Source organism: Brassica napus, chromosome C9 (genome assembly GCF_020379485.1).
Source record: "Brassica napus cultivar Da-Ae chromosome C9, Da-Ae, whole genome shotgun sequence".
In the NCBI taxonomy this organism is placed as follows: Eukaryota; Viridiplantae; Streptophyta; class Magnoliopsida; order Brassicales; family Brassicaceae; genus Brassica; species Brassica napus.
This window is the reverse complement of record NC_063452.1, coordinates 46,279,815-46,305,047: the sequence shown is the minus strand read 5'-3', so window position 1 is coordinate 46,305,047 and position 25,233 is coordinate 46,279,815. Positions and strand designations below refer to the sequence as shown.

General features: G+C 36.4%; 1 protein-coding gene and 4 long non-coding RNA genes across 6 annotated transcripts; 4 read left to right on the top strand and 1 right to left on the bottom strand.

The window, feature by feature from the left end:
- The first annotated feature begins 1,834 nt into the window (after window positions 1-1,834).
- Window positions 1,835-5,283, top strand: LOC125592947. The gene is made up of 4 exons (XR_007328776.1): window positions 1,835-2,581; window positions 2,706-4,550; window positions 4,629-4,664; window positions 4,767-5,283. It is a non-coding gene; the product is annotated as an uncharacterized LOC125592947 (long non-coding RNA).
- A 10,575-nt stretch (window positions 5,284-15,858) lies between these two features.
- On the top strand, window positions 15,859-16,728 carry LOC111204662. Its single transcript, XR_002657165.2, has 3 exons — window positions 15,859-16,095; window positions 16,169-16,261; window positions 16,354-16,728. It is a non-coding gene; the product is annotated as an uncharacterized LOC111204662 (long non-coding RNA).
- A 792-nt stretch (window positions 16,729-17,520) lies between these two features.
- On the bottom strand, window positions 17,521-20,835 carry LOC125592946. Of its 2 annotated transcripts, XR_007328775.1 has the most exons (3): window positions 19,326-20,835; window positions 18,953-19,079; window positions 17,521-18,840 (listed from the first exon to the last, which is right to left on the bottom strand). It is a non-coding gene; the product is annotated as an uncharacterized LOC125592946 (long non-coding RNA). The 2 variants fall into 2 exon arrangements; XR_007328774.1 differs by having other exon boundaries at window positions 18,953-20,835.
- A 149-nt stretch (window positions 20,836-20,984) lies between these two features.
- On the top strand, window positions 20,985-22,571 carry LOC111204663. Its single transcript, XR_002657166.2, has 2 exons — window positions 20,985-21,955; window positions 22,320-22,571. It is a non-coding gene; the product is annotated as an uncharacterized LOC111204663 (long non-coding RNA).
- A 185-nt stretch (window positions 22,572-22,756) lies between these two features.
- On the top strand, window positions 22,757-24,157 carry LOC111197949 (F-box only protein 8-like). Its single transcript, XM_022699860.2, has one exon. The coding sequence runs from the start codon at window positions 22,807-22,809 to the stop codon at window positions 23,989-23,991; it is 1,185 nt and encodes a 394-aa protein (XP_022555581.1). The 5' UTR covers window positions 22,757-22,806; the 3' UTR covers window positions 23,992-24,157.
- Window positions 24,158-25,233: the final 1,076 nt, after the last annotated feature.

Here is a 25,233-nt window from a genome sequence, read left to right as displayed (position 1 = left end):
TTAAGAACAGGTTCAATATGTTCACAAAGCGCAATAACATCAACTTCCGAGGGTTAAGGACACTTTGCTCATCTAAAGTATTTTCGGAAGTTCAAACAATCACTTTCGGTGCATCAAACAATCTGAAATCATGAACTAAGTGATCAATTCAGTTCAAGCAGTAAGAAACCCATTAGATGAAGAACCAAAACGTAATCCCTTAGTCTACACACGTTTTATGAATCAAAACATCAAGAAATCCCCTATGAGAACCCCTAAACCCAACTAGATGACTACTCACACATAACTAAACAAGAACAAAACGATTTTGATGAAGAAAACATGATAAGATTGTATTAAAACAGAGTAAAGGTTCAGAAGATCTTCTCCAAATGGTTTTGAGATGAACTCCTTCACAAATCTTCACAAATCACACAAAAGATGAACAAAAACTCTCAAATCTCTCTCTAGAACTTGTAAATCTCCTTCTTGGTCGCCCCTGGTCTTTTCTGAGTCTCAAAGGTCGAGTTCTTCTCTGAATTATTGAGGGGAGTGGGTAAAAAGGAGTGAAAAGCTCGTTTGTGCGTGTGGAGCCCGTAGCGCCTGAGATCGGTCGATCCACATGGCTCGGATCGGTCGATCTCGTGTATGAAAGCCTGGGATCGGTCGATCCAGGTAGCCCGGATCGGTCGATCTCGTGCTCTGTGCGATCAATACTTCATTCGGTCCATTGTTCGGTCCATCTTGCTTCTGAATAAATCCCGAATGCGTTCTTTTCTTTCAAGCTATCTAGTAACCTGCATATTACACTTAAGAACACCAAAACGCATCAAATAGACCAAAACATTAATTAAAACCGACCATTTAATTGCTCCAAAACGAGTTTAAAACCGTTAAAAACACGGAATATCAAGCTCAAACTCCATATATACAAAAGATAATAAAAGACATGGTTGTTAACACCAAAAGACATAACAACAATATCAACAAACGTCCGAAACAAGCGTAAGAGTGAAACTGAGCCAAACACAAGATAATAATGAAAAGCAAAACACCATTGTCTAATCAAATTTAGAAAAACATTTGATCGATTAATCAAATAAGACAAGTCAATCTCCATCTCGCAATCAAATCGGCAAACTAAGACGAAATCAATTCAAAAACGCATACACACATCAAACAATAACCGAATCGAGGAACATGAAATAAAGAAAGATCGGATGTAATACCTTAGCTTAACGCGATTTCAGAGAAAGAGAGAAGCAGAGAGAACCGTCACGAAGCGACGCGGCGGCAGGAGGAGGAGATACGCGGATAGAGGCGGAGAGAATCGACGAGGCGGCGAGAGGAGAAGCGACGCGGAGAGAGGCGGAGAGAAGCGGAGAGGTCGCGAGAAGCGGAGAGGCGGAGAGAGGTGGAGAGAAGCGACGAGGCGGCGAGAGGAGGAGAGACGCTGAGAGAGGCGGAGAGAAGAGGAGAGGTGGCGAGAAGCGGAGAGAGGTGGAGAGAAGCGGAGAGGCGGAGAGACAGAGAGGATGATAGAGAAGCTTCGGTGGTTTCCGTCGTTGATTTCACCGGAGGGAACACAACGAAGCAGACACAATCGCCATGTTCTTCGCCATTGAAGAGAGAGGCGGAGAGACCAAGAAGTTTTTAGGGTTAAGGAAATCAAATGTTTCTACACTTTTTGTTCTGATTTTTTTTCCCGGCAACTTTATTAAACCAACATTATCATATTTTTTTTAAATACAATTAATTATGTTTAATAAATTAAGGGAATTAATTAGAGGTTACTTTTGGTATTATGGAAAACATTATACTATAGGGACAACTTGAAATTGAATTTATACTATAGGGACAACTATGATGTTTTCTTGTTCTCTTTTAGCAATTTTCCCAAATATATATTACACTAAGTAGTTGAGTTAATTATTCATTCAATAGATAATTATTTTAAATATTCAATAATATTTTATTGTATGTTGAATGCATATTAACGATTGAGATCGAGTTTGGTACAAAATCTTTATTAGATTTTTCGGATATCCATTAAGGTTTAGTTCGAGTATAATTCATAACCCAAAATACCTTAAATAAGATCTATTTAGTATCTATGTTGAGTTCGAATTGGTACATATTCATTTTTATCGGATCAATTTCCGTTCAGTTTTTGTTCTAGTTTATTTGCCTAATTCTAATATATTGTATTACAGGTACAAACAATGAATCAAACAATAAGTAAAAGGGGAATAAGATCAACATCTAAGCTGTCCACATAAGCACAAAAAAAATCAACCTATCAGAAAGCTTTAAGTTGCCACATCAGCTCGACCTGTTCTATTTCTTCGTTGCGAACAAGCCGATGATTTGAAACCAATCGTCTCTTCACCTTTCTTTTCGTCTCAATGCATCCTTTAATTATAGTCTGTTTGTCTCCCTCTCCACTTAAAATCCCTAAATCCCCAAGCATCACCCTATCTATAGTATTCCCGTCTCTCTCTATCAACGGCTCCACATTCTGGAAATCAAAACCCACCGCATCCATGGCTAACAACAAGGCAAAATCGACTGTTTTCAGAAAACGAATCTATACATACAAAAGGTAAGTTATTTTAATAGTATTCTATGTTGTTTATGTATACTTTATATTATTTTCTGTTTGTAGCTTTGAGATAACAAAAGCTTTGAATCATGAACAGTGACAAGTTGAAGTTTTTAATGGACAGATGCTGCGTTTTGGGAATCATAGCAAGGATTCTCAACAATGGCGACCATTCCTTCACACAGCCTTCTCACAAAGAACTATCACTCTTCTCCGTCGTTCAAAACCACCAGCTCCTCTGAACCTTCGTCATTCATCTCCCGGAGAAAAGATCCCGACTAGCTACGAAAGCTTCTCTCTCTAGAACAAACGAGGCTTCTTTATCCGCCGTCATCTCCAGGCTCGAGCGTGAACGGAAATGATTAACCGACGGCGGCGGAGAACAGTGGCATATGGCGGAGGATTTCCGCCGGCGCGATAAGAAAACCGAGGAAGAGAGGAGGCTTAGAGACACGTGGCGTAAGATCCAAGGAGAAGACGATTGGGCCGGGTTAACGACCGGATGGACCCGGTTCTCAGATCGGAGCTGATCCGTTACGGCGAAATGGCTCAGGCCTGTTACGACGCCTTCGACTTCGATCCTTCCTCGAGATATTGCGGCAACCCACATCGAGTGTAATCTTCACTTTGGTCACACATTGGGTCTGTTGATTTTTGAAAGTATTTGACCTTACATTAGTTCTGTGTTTTGATTTAGGTTGGCCTCTAAATGTATAACATCTCCATTTAGATCAGACATGGGTTGTTGGTTCGATGAGGCTCTGAGAACTCAAGCAGTGCTATTGGAGGCAGGCTTTCTGAATATCTTTGGTCAGTGTCAAGTTTCTTGATCTCTTATGGATGCAGTTTTGATACTTTTTGCTATGTATAGAGAAATGAGTTCTTATAAGCATTGTTCTATTCGATCAACACTCACACCTGATCCGAAATGATATTTTTCGGAACCATCAAATTTTTACTGCACGTCCAAGGTATAATACAATCTCACAAGATCCATATATGCATGTTGGTTAACGTCAAGATTTCTAACTGCAAATTTGTGGAGAATGTTTTTTTCGAACATTGGTAGACTAATATTTTATATGGAGAGGAGAAAGCGAGTGCAATTATATGCTTTATATTATTGCCATTAGTTCAATGCAGCTATATGGAGAGGAGCAGGTGACTGCAATTGCAAGCAAGAAGCTCACCTGAGAAGGCAGTTAGTTCATCACAATGTCAGTAGAAAGTAGAAGCTGACCAGAAGAAAGAAGGTGATGATGAAATCTACCTGCGATCAATAGCCCCATGAGACCAACATCCTTGAGAGGAACACTCTGCACTCTCTCGCTTCAAAGCTAACAACAAATCTCTAAGGTAATTTCTGAACTAATCTCCTAATCATATATCTTTCTTTTTGTTTGGTCAAAATCTCCTAATAATATATCTATATACTAACTTAAAGAGTGGAAACAAAAAATAAACTGGACTAGGGTTTGGTCAATGCATTAAAAACAGATGCAAGAAGTACATCAGATATGAATCATGCAAGCAGGACAAGAGTCAGGGGAAGTATCACTAAGGCAGATCCATGATGATGATAGATTTTGATAAAAGGTTAGTGGATTTACTTAGTTACGTAACAGCAGATTTTGGTTGTAGTAGTTATGTAACTTTCACATTTACTCTCTTCATATTTAAATGCCTCTTTCGCTGCATTCATCATCCATTTAAGTTAGCCTTCAGGCACTTAAATCGCAGAGACACAGCTAGGCTTTGCGGTCTCAGTAGCGATTGCGGTTTGCATTTTGTGCTCTCCACAGGCCACTCTCCCTTCACTACTTCTCTTTGATAAATTCCATTACATTTACGTAGAAAGCCGCATTGGTTCTCAATGTCTCATGGATCCCATTACACCTTGCACTTGAAAAGGAACAAAACAACTTCAAGAAATAAGGAAGAAGAGCAGAAGTTGTGTCATGCTGTTTTGGTAAGTTTAATTTTCGGCTGTTGAATGTGACATGGATCTTTTAACTGATGGACTAATGCATTTTATTTTCTTTGTTAGGCTGCTAATCATTTCATGTGTATGGGTGCGAGCAAGGTAATTCTCGCTAATTGTATGCTTTTGTGCTTTGCATCATCCTGGTTATGCATGTGGAATTGGAAATCTTTTTATTCCTTAGTTGGTACCTTCACCCTTCAGGAGTTGAAAAAAACCAAAATCTTCTACAACTTCAACTGGTGATCTTGGAATTGGGCTTGAACAGCTTCATCTAATGTCAAAAGTTAAGAACATTGCTTCTCTGCAGCTATATGGAGAGGAGCAAGCGAGTCTAATTTCAAGCAAACAACTTCACCATAGAACGCAGTTCATCACAATGCCAGTACGAATAAGAAGTCAGATCAGAAAATTATGTCCTTTTCGGGTCTAAGCTCTGTCTCTTCTTCAATAAGAAGATCAAAGAAAACGACGGCCATTGCACAAGTCGTTTATCTCCATCGTTTGGACTTGACATAGCACTTCATAGAAAGGGAATAGAATTTTCATAAATCATTATTGTTTTTTTTATGTTGCATTAGTTTTCAGTTAGGTCAATTTCTCAAATGAAAAATAAGTTTTTGAAATTATGATACATATAAATGTACGTTTTAAACTTTGTCAAAATATCATGACAAATACATTTATCTTTCCGTAATTGTTAAACAGCGATGTTGTTCATGTTTCATTTGTGGCTTCGTATTTCTTTACTTTTTGTATTGTCTAAATTTATTCTTCCAAAAAATCTTGGTTCGTACACTACTTTTTCTCTGTATTTATTTAGCAAATTTTTTATCCATTCATAAGTCTACCACCAAAAGGTAGAAATTATTTACCCTATTATCATCAAGATTATAATTAAAACAAAACAAAAAAACATACAGACAATATACAAAAATTAAAATACAGATAAAATATTTAATCTATTTTCTATTTCAAAAAGATATGTTACTTAAATTTGCCGGTCTAAAAACCAGATAGATATAAATAACCAATTCAATGATTTAAGATTTGAAATCACTTTTTTAATTTCTTGAACATTTACATAATTTATCTATTTTAAAAATATCGAACATTATTATATAATATTATATTTCACATGTCTTTTTATTTGGTGTATGTTTTAAATTATTATCTTTTATTAAACTCAATATTGCAGCATGAAACGAATAAAAATAGTCTCAGTTCTGAGACTATTATTCAACAATCAACTCCAAAGAAAACTCCTAAACCAATAATAATACTTTCAAGTGCATTATCAAACAATTGTTTATTCCGATGCATTTACTTATGATGAATTTTTGATCATTTTAAACTATGTTGGAAGTCATATATACAAATAGTATTATTAAATTTACAAAATATAACAGAAAATAACCTAAAACATCTTACTTTGTAGTGATAAGTACTATTATTTTTTCGCTTTACATAATAAAACATATTTCACAAAAAACAAGACTCTGTCTAACAATAAAGAAAAATTGAAATTAAATTCCCCATTTTATATCAATAAACCAAACACAAAACAATGAAAATATTAAGTTAAACTGGTCAAATAAAAACAAATCTCCCCAGTTTGATGCAATAATTTACATATAAAAATATGATTAAATTTAAAATATAAATTACCATGAAAGTATGTGAAAATTATTACTCGCTTCAATATTTGAAACAAAAATTTAATATAACACCACTATTGATGTTGTTTGCAGCTTCAGAATAGGACCAAAATAATACAAGTCAAATCGTTTTGAGGCATTATTAAAATCACACAAGAGTATAAAAGATCAAAACTAAATCAAAAAGCAATAAAAAATCCAAAGTATCTTAATATGCTTTAATGTTGAAGACATTTTCCGGTTTATTAATTCTAAATTATGTTAAAATATTAAAAAATAAACATCAATAAAATTATTGAAGAAAATTTAGAGACTAACCAACCAAAAACACTTACGCAAATAAGAACTTATTAAGTTAATATTGGGAAAATGAGGCATGCAAAAAGATAAAAACAATACACTAAGTGTAAAATAAAACAAAAACTAATTAAAACATTATATAATTATACTAATAGAAAATACATAATCCGCGCGTAGCGCGGAAAAAGAATCTAGTATATACTAACAATTTTAAAACAGTAGTACTGTTTTCTTATATATAAATGAAAATATGATTAGATAGATTTATACATTATAAAAACAATATGTAAAACAAAGGAATCCATATGGTTTAACAAATTTCACAAATATCTCTCTATATATAATGTAACCTTAAAAAATTTAAATCGGTACATTTATATAATTTGTAATTTAAATTAGTAAATATTTTAAAATTAATGAAAGATCTTTCTTTTTTTGTCATCTACTCTACAGACTCATATAGACTCTGTGAACCAAACTGGGAGATCTTGATCCATGTGAACTACAAAAGACGTTTCTTTCCTAGCGCTACGGGCTAAGCTATCCGCCTGCTTGTTCTGCGTTCTTGGGACATAGATAATCTCTGCACAGGAAAAACTCTCCTTCAAGCTGTTTATATCCTCCAAATAACTTGCAAATGCTGGCCAATCCTCAGGTGTTGAAACCATCTTCACCAATTGAGAACAATCCGTTGCAAACGTAACCTGAAATTGTCGTAAGTTTTTCATACATTCCATTGCCCATAACAAAGCTTCCATTTCTGCATGAAGTGGAGAAAGGGACGCCCGAACATTCCTTGCACCCATCAAACCCGCAAATCCCTCTAGAGTACTATACCATCCTTGTCTTGAGAAAATATCATTGTCTTTCCAGGAACCATCCGTAAAACACCATCTTCCTGGGATTGACGGAAGAACCATTGCACCAACCTGTTGAACTCTCTTTTCATCAGTCAGAATTTGCGACTCAGCCCAAAGCTTTGATTCTGTGTCAGCCAGTTTAAGGGTATCTAGCGGATCTACATCCATATTACTAAAGACTTTATTATTTCTTCCCTTCCAAATATACCATAGTATCCATGCAAACTGATGATCCTCCATCTGTGGAAGCACTCTCCAAAAAAGATGATCTATGTTCACAAAGAGGGAACTTGTCGGAAACATATTTGGATTTGTTGGAATCTTTGAAAGAGCCCATGTCTGAAGTGCATGAGGGCATTCAAAAAACACATGGTTGATTGATTCCTCCTCCGCACCACATCTTGCACAAACAATGTCTCCGGGTATCCCTCGCTTATGCAGATTTTTCTTGACTGCTATACACCCTGTCACCAATTGCCATAGGAAATGTTTAATCTTTGGTGGACACCGTATTTTCCAGCAATGTGCCTTCAAAATATCCACCGTAGGTCCAAACACTACTGGTGGTTTTGCCCTATCTGGATATATCCTTTCCACCTGATATCCAGATTTAACCGTGTATTTTCCATTATTTGTGAAATGTCATCCATCTTTGTCTGCCATCCGAGTCCTACTCAAAGGTATACTCTCTATTAATTTCACATCCTGTGGGTCCACCAAAGCCCGAATCGCCTGCGAATTCCATCTTCGCAAATGAGGATCAATAAGCGAATCCACTGTAAGGTCTGAGTAAAGATTGTGTTGATTTTTATTTGCTGGTCTCGGGCGAGTGGTTGGGAGCCAAGGATCATTCCATACAGATATGGAGGATCATGTTCCCACCCTTTTGATTAGTCCTTTGCTTACCAGAGATCTAGCAGAAACAATACTCCGCCAACCATAAGAGCGGAGAGTATGAACGAATCGGTTCCAGGGGTGAAGCATTCCTGTAATACCGACCTTTAAAAACTCTAGAAAATAAAGTATCTGGCTTTTCTATCAGCCGCCATAATTGTTTACCAAGCATTGCAGTGTTAAAGTCGGTGATATCTTTAAACCCTAAACCTCCATCTTCCTTACTTACACATACTTTGTCCCATGATTTCCAATGCATTCCTCTTGTGCTACCGCTTGGGCTCCACCAAAACTGAGCTACCGCACTCGTCAATTTTTTTGCAGTAGCCTTGGGTAAACGATAGCACGACATCACATGATTTGGCAAAGCCGTAATCACGGATTTGATGATCACCTCCTTTCCTCCTTCTGTAAAGAACTTAAAAGTCCAACCATTGACCCCTATTATTTAACCGTTCCTGAACAAAAACAAAAACTTGTATCTTAGAACCTCCAAGACTCTCCGGTAATCCTAAGTATGTTCCCATTCCTCCCAAATTTTGAATGCCCAAAACATCCCTTAGCTCCTGTCTGACAAATTCTTCAATTTTGTGTCTAAATTGAATTGAAGACTTATCAAAGTTTATAAGTTGACCCGAAGCTTTCTCATATTCCTTTAATATCCTTAGAATAGTATGACACTCCTCCTTTTGAGCTTTGCAGAAGAAGAGACTATCATCCGCAAAAAGCAGATGTGATATTGATGGGCATGCCCTGGCCACCTTTATTCCTGTTAATTGTTTCTCCCTCTCCACCTTCTTAATATTTGATATCAGAGCCTCAGTACACAGAATGAATAAATAGGGAGATAAAGGATCTCCTTGTCGTAAGCCCCTCTGTGGTATAATAAGTCCTTTTGGTTGGCCATTCAAAAGAACCCGATATTGAACTGATGATATGCATTCCACCATTAGTTTAATCCAATGCTCATGGAACCCCATCTTTTGTAATAATGCCTTACTATAAGCCCATTCAACCCGATCATAAGCCTTACTCATATCCGTTTTGACTGCCATATACTTGCCTTTACATGCCTCATTAGTCCGTAATCCATGAAACATTTCCTGTGCTATAAGGATATTATCAGAGATCAGTCGCCCTGCCACAAATGCCGATTGTGTTTCTGAAACTAGGGAAGGCAGCAATACCTTCAGCCGTTGACACAAAATTTTCGAAATAATCTTATACCCTACATTACATAAGCTGATAGGTCGCAACTCCGTCATCCTTGTAGGTCTCTCCGTCTTTGGAATCATGCAAATATTAGTAATATTTAACCTTGAATCCATTTCTCCAGACACCAAAAAATCATTCACCATCTCCACCAAATCCCCTTTAATAATATGCCATGAATGTTGAAAAAACAGAGCTGTCATGCTATCCGGTCCTGGTGCCTTCTCAGGATGCATCATAAACAGAGCATCTCTGACTTCTTCCTCTGTCGCTATCCTCAATAATCGTTGATTCATCTGTGGAGTTATACTCGGTGTTAACTCTGAGAGAAACGCATCAAACCGATGGAGAGGTAGTAGTAAATAAATCCTCAAAATATTCAACCGCCACTCTCTCTATTCCAATGTCCTCTGTAACCCAATTTCCTTCCCCGCCATGTAACCCAACTATCCTATTCCGGACCCTTCGTTGCTTAGTTAAAGCATGATAGAATTTTGTATTGAGATCTCCAGATGAATACCACATATTTATACTTTTCTGATGCCAATACTCTTCCTCATCCTTATATGCCTCTTGCAGCTTCCTGGACACCTCAATAATATCCTCTTGAGTTCTAGTATCATCTGTTTGTACCAGGAAATCAATTCCTCAGCTTTGTACTCCCTGCAACATTGATTGGTGGCTTAAACAATCTCTTACGAGACCCCTGCTTCTGTGTCTGCTCCATGACGACTGTGTTCAACTCATCCATACCATTGGCCTGTTCCCCTGCCTCATGGGGTTGATCTTCCTCTTCATAACCCGCCATCATTTCTGCTATCTCCTCCTCCGAGACTGCCGGAAGAGCATCAATCGCCTGTTCATCCAAACCATGTTCTAGCAATGCTGCTTGGATCTCATCCATATCCATCACATCCTCCTCTTTTCTTTCAGAAGCTCTATCGCTTACCACAAGACTTTGAATTCTTTGTAAGCCCTCATCTTCATCTTCCTGATTAGAAATCACCTCCGAACCAGCCGCCTGAGTATCCGCAAGTGCCTCCTGAAATTCCTTTGAAACAGGAGCCAAGGCAACCTCCTCCACATCCTGTAACTCCCCTTCCTCCCGTGTCTCTTCCTGTATCTCCTCCCGTACCTTCTCCTGCCCGGTTTGCCCTTCCATGCGACTTGGAAGAGCTTGACGACGCACCTCCTGTGGCACAACAGCTGTGTCTTCCCTTCTAAATGATCTTCTTTGTGAACCTCCTGCATCACCACTGCTGTGTCCACGAGAATTCCCCTGGTAGGAGGCGTTTCTCTTCTGACCCCTCTCCGCTGTCTTCACCAATTTGTAGTCATAGTCCTCAGCCACTTTGCCCTTTCCCTTCCCAGAATAAGCCCGACTCTCCCTCTCTCTGTTTGGTTGATTGCTATTTCCATTGATCACCACACCCTTGTAACTTCGTGCTCTTTCATCATGTTTGCCCATCTCTTGCCATCCCCCATTTGCATCTCTCAGCTCCCTGTTCTTCTCCGGACTCGCCTTAATGTTCTTAGGATCCAAAAGGCACTTCTCAGTCTTATGGCAAAGACTGGAGCATACTTCGCAATAACCGAAAAGCTTTTCATACCGTAAAGCTACAAAAGCTTCCTCCCCCGCATAGAACTCTCCCCCTTGAAATCAATAGTGGTTTCGAAATATAGTTCCTTGAAAGCGTCCACCACCACTTGAACCCTCGCCTGTTCCACATCCACCAGCACCGTCCTTCCAATAGCATCACCAATGCTATCATAAGTAGGAGCCGTCCTGAACTCCGCGGGAACACCTAACACTCGAACCCAAAAGGTGATCTCCGAAGGGAATTGGGGAGATTTCTTTGATTGCCATCGAGCCAATGCGAGCATCCAATAGTCAAAGTGATACGGTTGAAGCCTCAAGACCCCCTCTATCTCCTCATCCGTTTCAAAAATGAATTGAAACATTCCAAGTCCCAGATCCGTACCAGTAACCCGGTTCTCAAAGCCCCAGATTTTCGGCAGATTTGTGATCAACGCCTTCATGTCCTGCGCCGGTGGATTCATGCACCGACCAATCAACGTCTTGGAGAAGGTTTTGATCAACTCCGAGTTGTCAAAGTGAGGCACTGTGATTTTCAACCTTTTCCGAGTGTTGTCACCATTCTTCATCTCCCCCTTGTTAAGCAAATGACTCTGTGTCATGATATAGTAAATGCGATCAAACTCGTGTAGAAGTTTAAAGCAAAAACAAGCGATGCAAACTAGAAAAAACCCATCATCCTTTTATAGCCAGTCCATTTAGTCAATCCAAAATTTGACAAATATTCCATAATGATATCAAATCCATAATTGATACTCTGAATCACAATCACAAAGCACCAATGAAACCCGAAACACACGATCTCAATAATCCCCAAAATCAAAAATCACATTTCTGTAAGCCAGAAAATCTCCGCTTTCCATATACCAGTCATATCGAATCCCCATATCATTCCCCATATCTCCTTTCCTTCAAAGAAAATACTTTCAAACGAAGAAAAGATATTACCTTCAGAGATATTCGATTTCATCTTAAAGAACCAAATCTTGTTCCCCGAGATTCCCAGTTTTCCTTATCTTCTCCGAATTAACCACTCTACGATCCATCAACATACATCGTTTGCCTACTCCGATCCGTCTTCCCTTGTACAGACGACCCCTGATCTGAAAAAGATCCCCTCCACTCACTGTTTCTTTGATAATACCCGGATCCCATCTTCGAGAAAACATGGAACCCTCTTTTACCTCTGTTCAAATTAATGAAAGATCTTTTTTAAACAGTAAATATTGATATCCGAACAAGATTTTATAATTTAAAAGCGTATAGAAGCTCTATTGGATTTTTTTATAACACTCTATTGGATTTTATCAAATCTATACAGCCTAATCTTCATAATCGGATAGTTGTTATACTAGATTCTAATTTATTTTCCTTTCATAAATACTTAAACATTTAAATATTAATACTTTGATATGATATCGCATTATTTAATATAAACAGCACGCATATACTAACAACTCTGCTATTTTTTTTAAATTTTTTTTATTATAAATAAAAATCAGATAAACAAGGATACAAAGTCAATTACAAACCCGATTCGACTAAAATTTACCTAGATTCAAATATTCTAATACTAGTTTCGCATCAACCACCTACGACACATTCCACTAGACTATTCCAAAATGTAAATATCATTTCTTAATGTTTTCTTATATATTAAAATGTAAATATCATTAGACCGATTTATCGATGTAAATTTAAACTATATATACATACTTTGAATATAATTGTGTAATCGTCTAGTTAAAACCGGTATATTTATGTAGTTTGTATTTTGAAATTAAAAATATATCTCTACACATATAATGACTAATTTTCCAAAATCATATTTTGCAGTTATTCAAACAATACTTACATTTTAATAGCATCTAAAATTTATATGGATTTTATCAAATATATACAGCCAATCTGCACTTAAAGCAGATGTAGAAGTCTCTGGCGGGGACATCATTGATAGGAGCATGTCGCTCATTTTCACAGCTTTCGAACTGAATGTCCAGTCTAAGTCTTCACTCCTAGCAGAAAGTATGGCCATGAGAGAAGCTTTGAATAAGTGCACTGAATTTGGGCTTGGTGTCTATCTGCTTTGAATCAGATTCCTCACAGCTGATAAATGCCATTAATGAGGGGAAGATACCGTTGAAAAATTTTGGAGTGTTTCAGACATCATCTTTCTATACTCTACATTCACTTTTATATCGTTTTTTTGGATAAACCGCGATGTTTATTGTGACTAAATAGTCTTTATTGTGACTGAGGCCTTTGTTAATGTGGTTGCAGATAGGTTGGCTAAATAGTCTTTATTTGTGATTGAGGCCTTTGTGACTAAGACCTAACCGCCTTGGATGAATGAATATTTGTTGTGTTCAGAAAAATAAAGCAGATGTAGAAATAAAGATGAAGCACCGGCAAAGAAAAAAATGAAACGAAAATCAACCTTTCACGACCGACGAAAACCGCGAAACCAAAGAAACTAAAAAACGGTGGAAACTTGAAAAGGACCTTTTTGAGAGAAAATTTTGAAAGAGATTAGAGAGAAAGAAAAAGTTTTGATCAAGTAATTTTCACTAAATAAAACATAATTTGTTTTATTTTTACCAATAGTTATTTATGTTAAAATTTAATGTGTATTTTATAAGAAAATATTACATGTGTATTTTATAAAATTTTCATAAGAAAATATTACATGTATTACCAATAGTTATTTATGTGTATTTTATAAGAAAATATTACATGTATTAGCTTTAAATTTTTACTAACTACTTTATAATAGCAAAATAAAACAGAAGAATTTTATTTTCAATTTAGGGTATTAAAAATATCTCTATATTTAGTGATCTGATTTTTAATAATATGAATTAAGATTTAAAAAATGTTATAAAAACAAATATCATTATAGTTTTTTGGTATAATAGAATAAATCGAAAATCGATAATATAACCTGAATCAAATCAAAATATATATAATTTTAAAATGGTAGCTAACTTTTTATAAAGTGAATTAGCCCCAAAAAAACACCAAAACCAAAATCAGATTGAATACTCTTAGTAGTTAGTAGTTCTCTTACTTTTCTCTGAGAAAAATTGTGTCACTTGCCCTCAAAAAGCTTTGTTTGTTTCTAAGTTCCTCCTCTTCTTTCTAACGGCTAATTCTCTTTCTTGCCGCACACTCCATCTTGTATGAGCTTGAATCAAACCGAGTGTTGCTCAAAGAAAAAAAAAGAATGAAACCGAGTTAGCTTCATTACTTTCGGTTTCTTCTTTTTGGAAGTTAATGACAAAACCCTTGTTAGAAAAATAATAAGTCAAAAATCAGTTCTGGAAATTTTGGATAATCGTTTTTTTTAACACTGGAATTATATTATTAGATCGAAACCACGTTCACAAGATCGGACACAAAGCCGGCAAAGTATGACATTTTTTTTTTTTGATATTTACGAGGAGTTTCCTGGCCCCACATCGTGGGTTCAGACTAGCCACGTGACAGGGTTAGAGCCTTTGGCGACCGCTTTGAATCAAGCCACGTGTTGGTTTTCTCAGACCGAACAACCCATGTGAAAGCTTCGGTGGCCAGTGCGAGTCGAACCCGGAAACGTACTTGCAGCCGCAACCGTATACCACCACCAGACTAACTCGTCATGGTTAAAGTATGAAACTTTTCAGAGACAAGAGCCCACACTTGCGAGACAGACATTAAAGCACAAGAACCAAAAGAACAAGGGAATTCGACGACCACAAAGATATCTCTAGCTAGGATCTAAACCCGAGTCAAAGACCACCACTAGAGCTGTCAAATGGTCCGTCCATGGCCCAGTTGGGCATGACCAGTTAGACCATTTCAGTTTTGGGCAGTAATGGACCGTCCATATTGGACAATGGTCCAAACAAATGACCAAGACCAATAGAGACCATGTCTAAATGGGTATGTCCATGAACACCCAATAATATTTATAATTATTTTTTAATTATTAATTTAGATTTTATTTCTAAAATTTTGAAATTATGTTTACTTTCTAAAATTATAAAAGTATTTTTTCTTGTCAAAACTGTAAAACTATGTTTTCTCTCAAAATCGAGAAATTTCATTTTTCCGCCAAAACCGAGAAATTGCGTTTTTCCGCCAAAACCGATAAATTGCTTTTTTTCGCCAAAACCGAGAAATTGTGTTTCCCGCCAAAACCGAGAAATTGCGTTTCCCGCCAAAACCGAGAAATTGCGTTTTCCCGCCAAAACCAAGAAATTGCGTTTTCCTCTCAAAATCGAGAAATTACGTTTTCCCGCCAAAACTGAGAAATTGTGTTTCACGCCGAAACCGAGAAATTGCGTTTTCCCGCCAAAACCGAGAAATTGTGTTTTCCTCTCAAAACCGAGAAATTACGTTTTCCCGCCAAAACAGAGAAATTGAGTTTTTCCGCCAAAACCGAGAAATTGCGTTTTCCCACCAAAACCGAGAAATTGCGTTTTCCTGCCAAAACCGAGAAATTGCGTTTTCCTGCCAAAACCGAGAAATTGTGTTTTCCCGCCAAAATCCGAGAAATTACGTTTTCTCGCCAAAACCGAGAAATTGCGTTTTCCCGCCAAAATCGGAAAACTGTGTTTTTCCGCCAAAACCGAGAAATTGTGTTTTCTCGCCAAAACTGAGAAATTGCGTTTTTCCGACAAATTCCAAGAAATTACGTTTTCCCGCCAAAACCGAAAAATTACGTTTTCCCGCCAAAACCGAGAAATTATGTTTTCCTGCCAAAATCCGAGAAGAGGCCGATTCTGCCTCCGGAAGATGATGAGTGGGGTATAATTAAGTTCACTTTTCTCTGTTGCTTTTAGTTTCCCTGAAAAAAGCGATTCAATTTCATTTATCCGACTCAAAATCGACTCATGTAATGGGTTCTTGAATCAAGCTTCAAGCTTTGAAACCCTAGATTTCATTTATCCGACTTCGAAAATTTGCAAGCTTTTGTTGACCCACTAGTACAAAATCTCTGCTTTGTGATTTTCTTACAAGAAAAAAACAGAGTATTGTTCCAATCTCTGCATCTTCTTGTTCAATTGCAAAACGTTGAATCGAATATTTGATTTTTTTTGATAGATACTGACTGGTTTGTGATTCCAAGCTTGGAGACTGTACAAGAGAATGCTAATGATGATTCAGAAGCTGATACATCTTCTCCTCAATTCAGTGGTTGATTGATTTCTTCTGTGTATAAATAGATCAATAGAGGAGGAGTTTTAATGGTATTTAAGAAGCTAGCAATCTTTCAATGTTTTTTGTAGATTAAAGCTGAAGAAAACATCTACCTAGGACCACATGGAGGAGCTTCTCCGTCGCAGCTACAAGACGGCAACGTATCGAGCAGGAAGCAGCGGTTTAAGCAGAAGCTCAAGGAAGCAGACCAGAAAATGAATTTGTCTGGTCGGGAAAACAAAGTGGCTAACTTAAGGGAGCTTGTAGGCGGCGTTGAGAAAGGAACTAACGTGTCAAAAGGTGTCTCAAGAGACTGGCTTGACCCACATTGCCATGAGTCTGAGTTTGAGAAACGTCGACAACTGTAACGCCCTTTTTCTCTTTGTAAACGTTTTGTGTCAATATCCAGAGATTTCAATGCAATTGAAACAGTTACCATTATCATCAGCTATCCTTTGAGCGAACCAATGTTGGATTCTGGGTCAAGAGTACTCGTAAGAGAAATGCAAACCAACATGTTCTAAGGAGCATAACAACATTAATAGAACAAAACATAGTTTCATATCAGACCAATAACAAGATTCAGTTTGCTTATACAACGTATACACGTAAATCCATGTATGTTATACACTCAGACATCATAAAACAGTCAAGAGTGAGTCTACGGCAACACAGTACAAAACACAAATATAAACAAACAACATTTCCAAAAGAAAACTAATTCACTCTCTTTAATTCTAGTAGTTGCGTACACGTATGATAACTTCACAAACAGAGCTACTAGGGACAAGGTCACCATAACCAACGGGTGTCATTGTTACAACACAGAAGTAGACGGCATCCAACACACTACTGTTTTTTTTTTAACACTGTAATATTTGAATAAAACCGGTAAGGTTCGTACATAGCCAAAGACCAACAAGAACAAATGCAAAAAAAACCAAAAGTTGTAGAAAGATCAAGATACTAGTAGGCATCTATGTAACACAAAAATTCCAGCGAGTCAAAGACAAGACATCATTAATAGAGAGTGAGTTTTAGGAGAGCATGTCCTAAACTCAAGTCTGAAGCACACATAATAAGGTGATTAATCCACGCTTGTGGCAACACAAGCTGCCACCTGATTTCAGCTCCAAGAAACATAACATTTGTAACATTGCGAACAAGCTTCAACTACTCAAACTGGAAAAGAGTCCAGAGAAACAGGAGGAACAAACCAAATATGGAGACAACTCTATTAAACAAGTTCCAAGAAAAACAAACCTGAGAAGAAGGCGGATCGGAACCAGAATGACACCAACCCGACCAACAAAAAAATCAGAAGGGAAGCCTTAGACGATGAATTGATAAGAGCACAACCGGATATAACATCTGAACGAAGACAAGCATCACTCAGAGAAACCGTTCGAAGGCTCAAATAAGTGAACATGAACAACTTCACAAAGATAATAAAAGAAACAACAAAAAAACCCACAATAAAACCATGATTAGAAGACAGATTGAGACATGATGTAGACAAGCCCATGAAGAGAACCTCAACTGCCGACCCCAATCAACCAGTCCAAAGGGGCAAAAGGGACATGAACCACCATAGCGTTGACTAGTCATCGAAGAACGAGTGGCATTCTGAATCTGTAACAGCCAGATCACTAATAACAATCCAAACTTCCATAAACTCCTTAACAACACACACGATTCACAAAGGCTATATATCAATTCGAAGGAAAAGAATGTGGGGCTACAAAGATCTTACCATTGGTTTAATAAACTTTGTAATATATATACTTAGATTTGATGTGCGGGTATTTATTTTCATTTTATATACATTAATATTTGTTTTTACATCATTTATGGTATATATATTTTTAATACTAATCATTTAGTTTATGTTTGTATGACTCTCTTAGATACAATAATTTTATAGTTTACATATTTGTCCATTTTCAGTTAATTGTTTTAAATAATTGCATGACATGTTTCTATGGTTTTTATTATATATTTATTTTATTAGATTAGGGAACTAATATATGAAAAGTTCAACGAATTTAAATATTATATATATTTATCTTATATATTGTTGAAATAAAATATTTACATGTAATTTTTAATTAAAATTGAAAGTGATAGAAATAAATAACTTATTCTAGTAATTTTATTTGTATTTATAAATTTTTAGAATATTCATCTGCACTAATATGTGAACATTATCACTACTGAATATTAAAAAAAACTTATATATTTTTCTAATATGTTAAAAAAAAATCAGTTCAAGATGAAACTATTTTATAGTAACTACTGGTGGACTCCATCAGTTTAATGGTTTGTTTGTATTAAAGACATGAAAGTAATAAAATGCAAAACTTCATTTTTTGTTCCTTAAATATGCAAAACTTCTTGAACTGATTTTTTTTTAATATTTAAATCTAAAATTGATGCTCTCTGTGACTCTGTCCAACAAGACCAGTTCTTGGAAGAGGCAAAGATGACACAACTGTAATCACTTGTAGGAGAAAACTCTTTCGGACTCTGATGATGATGAAACTAATTCGACCTTATTTTCTTTTGACAATGACTCCCTGTAAAAAGAAAAAGAGTCAGAATAATATAATCATTAATCAACAAACACAATAGAACCAAAGAGCAAACAAAATCCCTCTCAAAGAAAAAAAAGTAAAATAAAGAACTGACCTTGTCCACCCTCAAAGTATCTTCCAATTCATAGCTATTAAAATTGTAAGACCTATCTTCTTACATTACATGAATCTAACCCATTTTTTCTCCTCAGGTTTGATCATAGCAATTTGTCACTAATGTTCTGTTCTACACAAAACTCAAAAGTTAAACAATCACAAAATAACACCTGAAATCCAGACAAACTCGTTGAATGATAATAGTTCATGAGCAATCATAAAATGAATACTCACCCAGGAATCAAACCAAAATTCAACTAATAAGATGTGAAATATATTATCTCGAGACAAAAAAAAATGGCCATGAGTTTGGTTCACGTAATTTTGTTTGAATCTTGGATTAAGATCTATGAGTAAAGAGAAGAGTTTACCCTTAAAGGGAACATAAATCTCTTTCCCATCCTTGCCACAACCATCAACAAAGAAAATCCGGCTTTGTTCTATGTTCCCAAGCTGCTTCTCATGTTTCATGTTAACCTCGAGCGTTAACCCTTCACTAATCATCAACCTCTCTCGCTTACATTTTCTATGTTTTATACTGACGCCTTTGTTTTAGATAACATGAGCCGTGTTCTCCAGTTTGAATGCCAAGAATAAAAAAATCATAAACCCTGAAACCCTTTTCTATAAAGAATTTGTGAACCTTAATTTCAACTCATAATTACTCATATTCCAAAGGAGAAAGCAAAGATTTTACCTGGAAAATTTCTGTGAGGGAGGAAGCTGAAGAGTTGATTTTTGAGCCGACTTAGAGTTATGGATGGTTTTTTATGATCGGATGTCGGGAGAGATTCATGTTGCTAAGATTTTGCATCCTTTGAAGATTATCTTTGATCCTCTCTTCAATTTATGGATTAGGGTTTGGTTTGGGCATCATATTCTGTTGATTTTCTCATAGAAAGCATGGTGATGATAATGATTTCCACTAACTCTCAGATTCTATATAGATTTCTCTCTCTTGTTGACATCTATAGATGGTTACAATATAATGTTTGGATTGATGGTAAGGTAAAGAAAATCAAATGTTTAATCTATACTAAGGGTTAAAATTTGATATATTTATAGATTAAACAAAATATGTTTAATAAAATTTCTAGAAGATCCAATTTTAAAAAATCACACATGAATAGAAGTTGTGATTTCTATTTTAATAGAATAGATATGTACTAAATATTAACAAAAAAAACTAAAAATCGAAAGTTAAAATTAAGCCTGGCATTCGAGTCTTGTCGGGTCCGGATCCTTTTCGGATCTTAGATAATTAAATCTAATAGAATAATTAGAATTATTTGGTTCGGATTTAGATTAGATTCGGTTCGGGTCTTGTCTGATCTAACCCAAAAAATATCTAAAACACACAAAAAATACTTGAAAATATTTAATTATCCGAAAGTATCTGAATTTTTATTTAAAATCTGATCCGAAGATATGAAAAATACCCGAAATTTTATTCAATTATCCGAGTTATATTTTTGCAAATCTAAAATTTTATCTGAAAAACCCAAAAACATACCCTGAAACCCAAAATCAAAACTTAAAAAATATTCCATAATACCTAAAATATATTGAAACACTTATATGCACCTAATATATACCAAAAGTTTTGGATATTTCGGATATTCTATCCGATCTCAGATTTGAGCCATGTCAGATGCAAGACTTGCAGGTTTTCTATAACAAGATTTAATAGAGTAAAATGATCGGTTTGATTACTATCCGGATCAAATTTTTACGAGACGGTTTTGGATCAGATCTTCGAATTCGGGTAAAATGTTCAGGCCTGGGCCTAGTTAAAATAGAGGAAGTAGAGCCTTTTTTTTTTGTCTAAATTCATTGATAAGCCAAAAACCCCAAACCAGACTGATAGAGTTGGTATGAAATACATATTTCTTTCCTTTTTCTTCCATGTCCTTCTCTTTTCCCTAAATTAAAAAAAAAAAAAAAAGTTAAGTTTGGTTTTCCTATAGGATTAAGGAGTAGAATCAAGTGGCCTGTATAGATCTAGATCTGTGTATATATATATATGTTTCCTTGGAATCTCCAAAACTTCTTTAAGATCTAAGACCATCTCCAATGGAGTATCTAAGAGGTATCTATGTCATGGTTCTATCTCATTATATGCTGAAAATTAAATAAAAAAGAGTAAAAATAGATAGATGTGGTTCTAAAAATGGAACTTTTGGAACCATATCTAAGTTGCAACGTGTCAATTTCTCATTTGTTAGTGTTTTTAAAATAAAAAAAACCCACAAGGCCACAACGCTTCCTCATTCCAATCCTTCGCTTCGTTTCAATTCGGAACCCTAATTGGTGAATTACCAAGGATGGAGTTTGATGGAGAAGACGGTAGAGGAAGGAGATGGATTGAACAGGAAGAAGGAAGAGAGCGGTAACGAGAAGAGCGACGGTGGAGAACGGTGGAGGCAAGAGAAGGGATCGGGAGAACTCACGACTTCCACCGGCAAAACTATATGAGCTCCGGCTACTTTGATTCTTGCTCCGACGGCTCGTCCGGTCTTCCATTCAGGCTCATGCCAGCACCAGAGGACTGAGGACCATCACCACCAAACTCGATGAACAAAATCCACGGACAATTGAAGCTCCGACAGTGGAGATTAAAAACTTTCGTCCTTTGTTCCAGCCATCTTTGATCTGCTTGCATGTACAGAGAGTTATGTATTTCGATTGATATATGTTGTTTCTTGTTTAAACTTTGGCTTCTGTTTTTTTTGATTAAAAATGGTTTCTTGGGTTTTGTTTTTGTATATTCTCATCTCTTGGAGACTTGTTTATATGTTTTCCTCATACCTTTTAAAGATTGTTTTTTTCTTTCAAAGGTTTATTTTAAGGATTTTTCTCAATTACTGTTCTGATGTTTGTGTGTCTGATTTATCTCACCAATATTTGCAGGTGAACTTTTCGTATCATGAAGCCAGAGAACAGAACCTAACTAACAAAGATGGTCTCGTCCATTACTAATCTTGAAAGAGATCCCAAACAGGTAACTTCAGTTCTCTTTTGAAATTGGTTGTTAGATGTTAACCAGGGCAGCTTGTTCAGTCTACATCAAATTTACTTAAGTGATCAATGTTTGGTATAGTCTTTTAGTTTATAGTTTCACGGTTTATAGTTTATCATGGTTGGACAGATGATTTTATTTTGAGATATAGTTTGGTTGAACGATACATTGGTCGTAGTTATGAATATATTCATCTGACTTCTGGATATATTTATATAACATTTGTTACCTGTTTGAGTTCAATTTGTGGTACCAGAAGACCCCACCTCGGTTCTCAAAGCTTGGTGGCAGTCTTATTCAAAGTGGCCTTACCCTACTTTGATGTTTGACTATGTGTTGAAAACAGGGGATAATGAACAACTGATGGTGTATACTCAAGAAGAATCTAGTTAAGCTAATGGAGAAAGGATGTAATTGATATGGGAATTGTATTCATGTTACTTTAGCTTTGTTTTGTGTTCAGTTGTCTTTTGAATTGTAATTTTGTTTATGATTTCTCAATCTATGTTATATGTTTTTATGTCAAGTTAATTTAAATTTTATGTAATTTATGTTAAATTAATTTAAATTTTATGTAATTCAATAATTATTTTTTTAATTATAGAATGTGATGCAAGTAATCTATTATTACAAGTTTTCAAATTTTTGAAAATTTTTAATTGGTTCTATCATTGGAGGGGTTAAAACTAAACAAGTATCTAAAATTTTTAATTTGATTATTTTCAATTAAAATGATTTAGAACTCTAAGACCATATCTATTGTTGGAGATGGTCTAAGGGTCCAAAGTGGTGGGGGAATTGAGTTTTTGCAGGAAGCGGACGTGGAGAGAAAGATGCAGGATTCGGAAGCAGGGGAGATTCCTCAGGATCTCATGATCGAAATAGCGGCGAGATTGCCTGCGAAATCGGTGATGAGGTTCAAGTGCATCTCAAAGTTCTGGTCATCTCTCCCTTTGTCGACACACTTTTGCAACCGTTTCCTTACGTACCAATCCCAGCAACCTCGTTTCTACATGTCGTTAGTGCACCGCCTAGAATACACAAAATCTCTACTTCTATCATCCACTCCAACAACCACATGTCAGTCTTCCTCCTTAGAATTCCACCAAGACCTCACCATCCGTGGGATGGTGGGCAACTTACTACGCGTTCTCCATGGCTTCATCTGCTTCACGGTGAAGTCAGAGGCGCGTATCTATAACCCCAGCACCAGACAACTTGTCATCTTGCCTTCCATACAAGAATCTTTTGTCAAAGGATATCCCCATTATTTCAGTCTCTACTTTATCTGCCACGACCCAGTCAGCGATCAGTACAAGCTACTCTGCGTAATTACGGCCTTACTGTCTAGAGAAGGACTAGACGAACAAGAAAAGGAAGAATTAGCAAGTGTCCCAGAGACTATTTCAGAGCATTGGGTCTTTGTACTAGAAGCTGGTGGTTCGTGGAAAAGGGTTGCAAAAGATTTTCAAACTCCTCACCATCCTTCCCGTCTACAAGTGACTATGAAGAATGTTTTATATTATCTGGCTTTCACTGATTCTTCACAGACTTGTGTTCTTGTGAGTTTCGACATCAGGTCTGAAGAGTTGAGTATGATTAAACTACCTCCTCCCCCTGGGAAGAGGTTGGCTCTAATAAACTACGGTGGCAAAGTAGCTGTCTTTGACTTCTCTTTGCTCAAAGAGAATGGCTTGGTGGATCTGTGGGTTGTGGAACATTGGAGGAACAAGGAATGGTCAAGGAAGACTCTGTTTTTGCAGCCTTGTCAAATGCATTTAGTCACTCACTGTTTTTTCACGGCAAAAGGTACAACTCTAAAAGGTCAAGTTATCTTGGTACCACAATACTTGATTCCTCCCTTTTACTTTCTCTGCTATGATTTGCAACTCAATCATCTCAAAAAGGTTGAAATCAGTGGGATACCGGATCACTGGTTTACTATGGATAGTTTTTTCAAATCTTTTGACGTGGAGTTTATGGATCCGACTGAGAATGTCAAGTACCTCGAATCTTGATCCTGCTTTTTAGGATGAGGACGGCATTCTTCGATCAGATCATCCTGTTTCGTCTTTCTCTTTGTTTAGCTAATAACTTATTTATTTTGTAACTAGGTATTGACTTTAATGTTATATTTCTTTCTTGGCCTTTTGCTCTCTTCATTGGCTTTGTTTATTTCCATCTCTTCCTTTGACATCTTATTATGCGTATTTTTTGTTATCAAATCTCTGCATTAACAAACTTTATTCATAAGAAGAAACCAAAGTTTTTCTTTGAACATTTACGAAATTAAAAAAAAAAAGAAAAAAAAAGGGCAAATAATATCATGTTCTTCTTAAATCTAAAACCAAGGTTTGAAGATGGTAGTTACTTTAAGCTCACGGCTTGCGAGAACCTTTTCCTACAACATAACTGACTTCAATAATCTCTTCATATATGTAATAATTGTGTCTATAGCCTCATTGCACTCCTCTTGTTTTCCCTTGGAAATCGTATATACTGTTTACTCTACTCTTTTCTTTGGCCAAAAATTGAGCAAAGCAATGTCTTCTGGTGGATCAGTATATGCTTTGTCTTGTTTCAACTCCAGTAGAGTGTGTAACTTTGAGCAATCCAATAGATGATTTTTTCTCTTCCAGTTGGGTTAGGTTGGTTTGAGTTTGAGATGGTAAATTGCAAAATGTTGTGAATCCACACACCATAATGTCATTGCATTTGGAATTCTCACAACAATATCTCTCGTTGAAAGATACAAAGACGGTAACTTAGTTACAGAATGGCAATCATTACTTTTACTTGCCGTTTGATGAACTTAATTAGTAGACAGTAAGCTTTAGTTTGGCGGATGTCTCACTATGCCTCTCCAATTCAACTTCTTGCTTTTACTCTTGTTCAATCCGCAACAGGACCTGTGTCTACTCCCTCACTTATCTCCTCTAACTTTGCATATATTTCCGCTATTTCTGGATGTGAAATGTCTCCCAGAATAAATTCTGCCAGTCGCAACTTTGTCACAAACTCCATCCAGCTTTATTCTGAATCCTCTCTCTCACAGTCTTTTGAAACTTTCTCCCATTTTCGACAGAGACACTCTGGAGCCAACAACTCTTAGTAACTCCAGATTACTTTGTTTGGTCTTATCGATAATAGTGCTTTGTCCTCTTGAAGATGCCCCGTCCTGCATAACTAGGCAACCCTAATGCTCGCCCTACTCCATAACTCTTTTTCCATCAAATCAAAGTGGCTATGAGCTTCTTTTA

Bases quoted from the DNA above. Each gene is read 5' to 3' on its own strand.
- LOC111197949 (XM_022699860.2), top strand. From the start codon at position 22,807: ATGCAGGATTCGGAAGCAGGGGAGATTCCTCAGGATCTCATGATCGAA.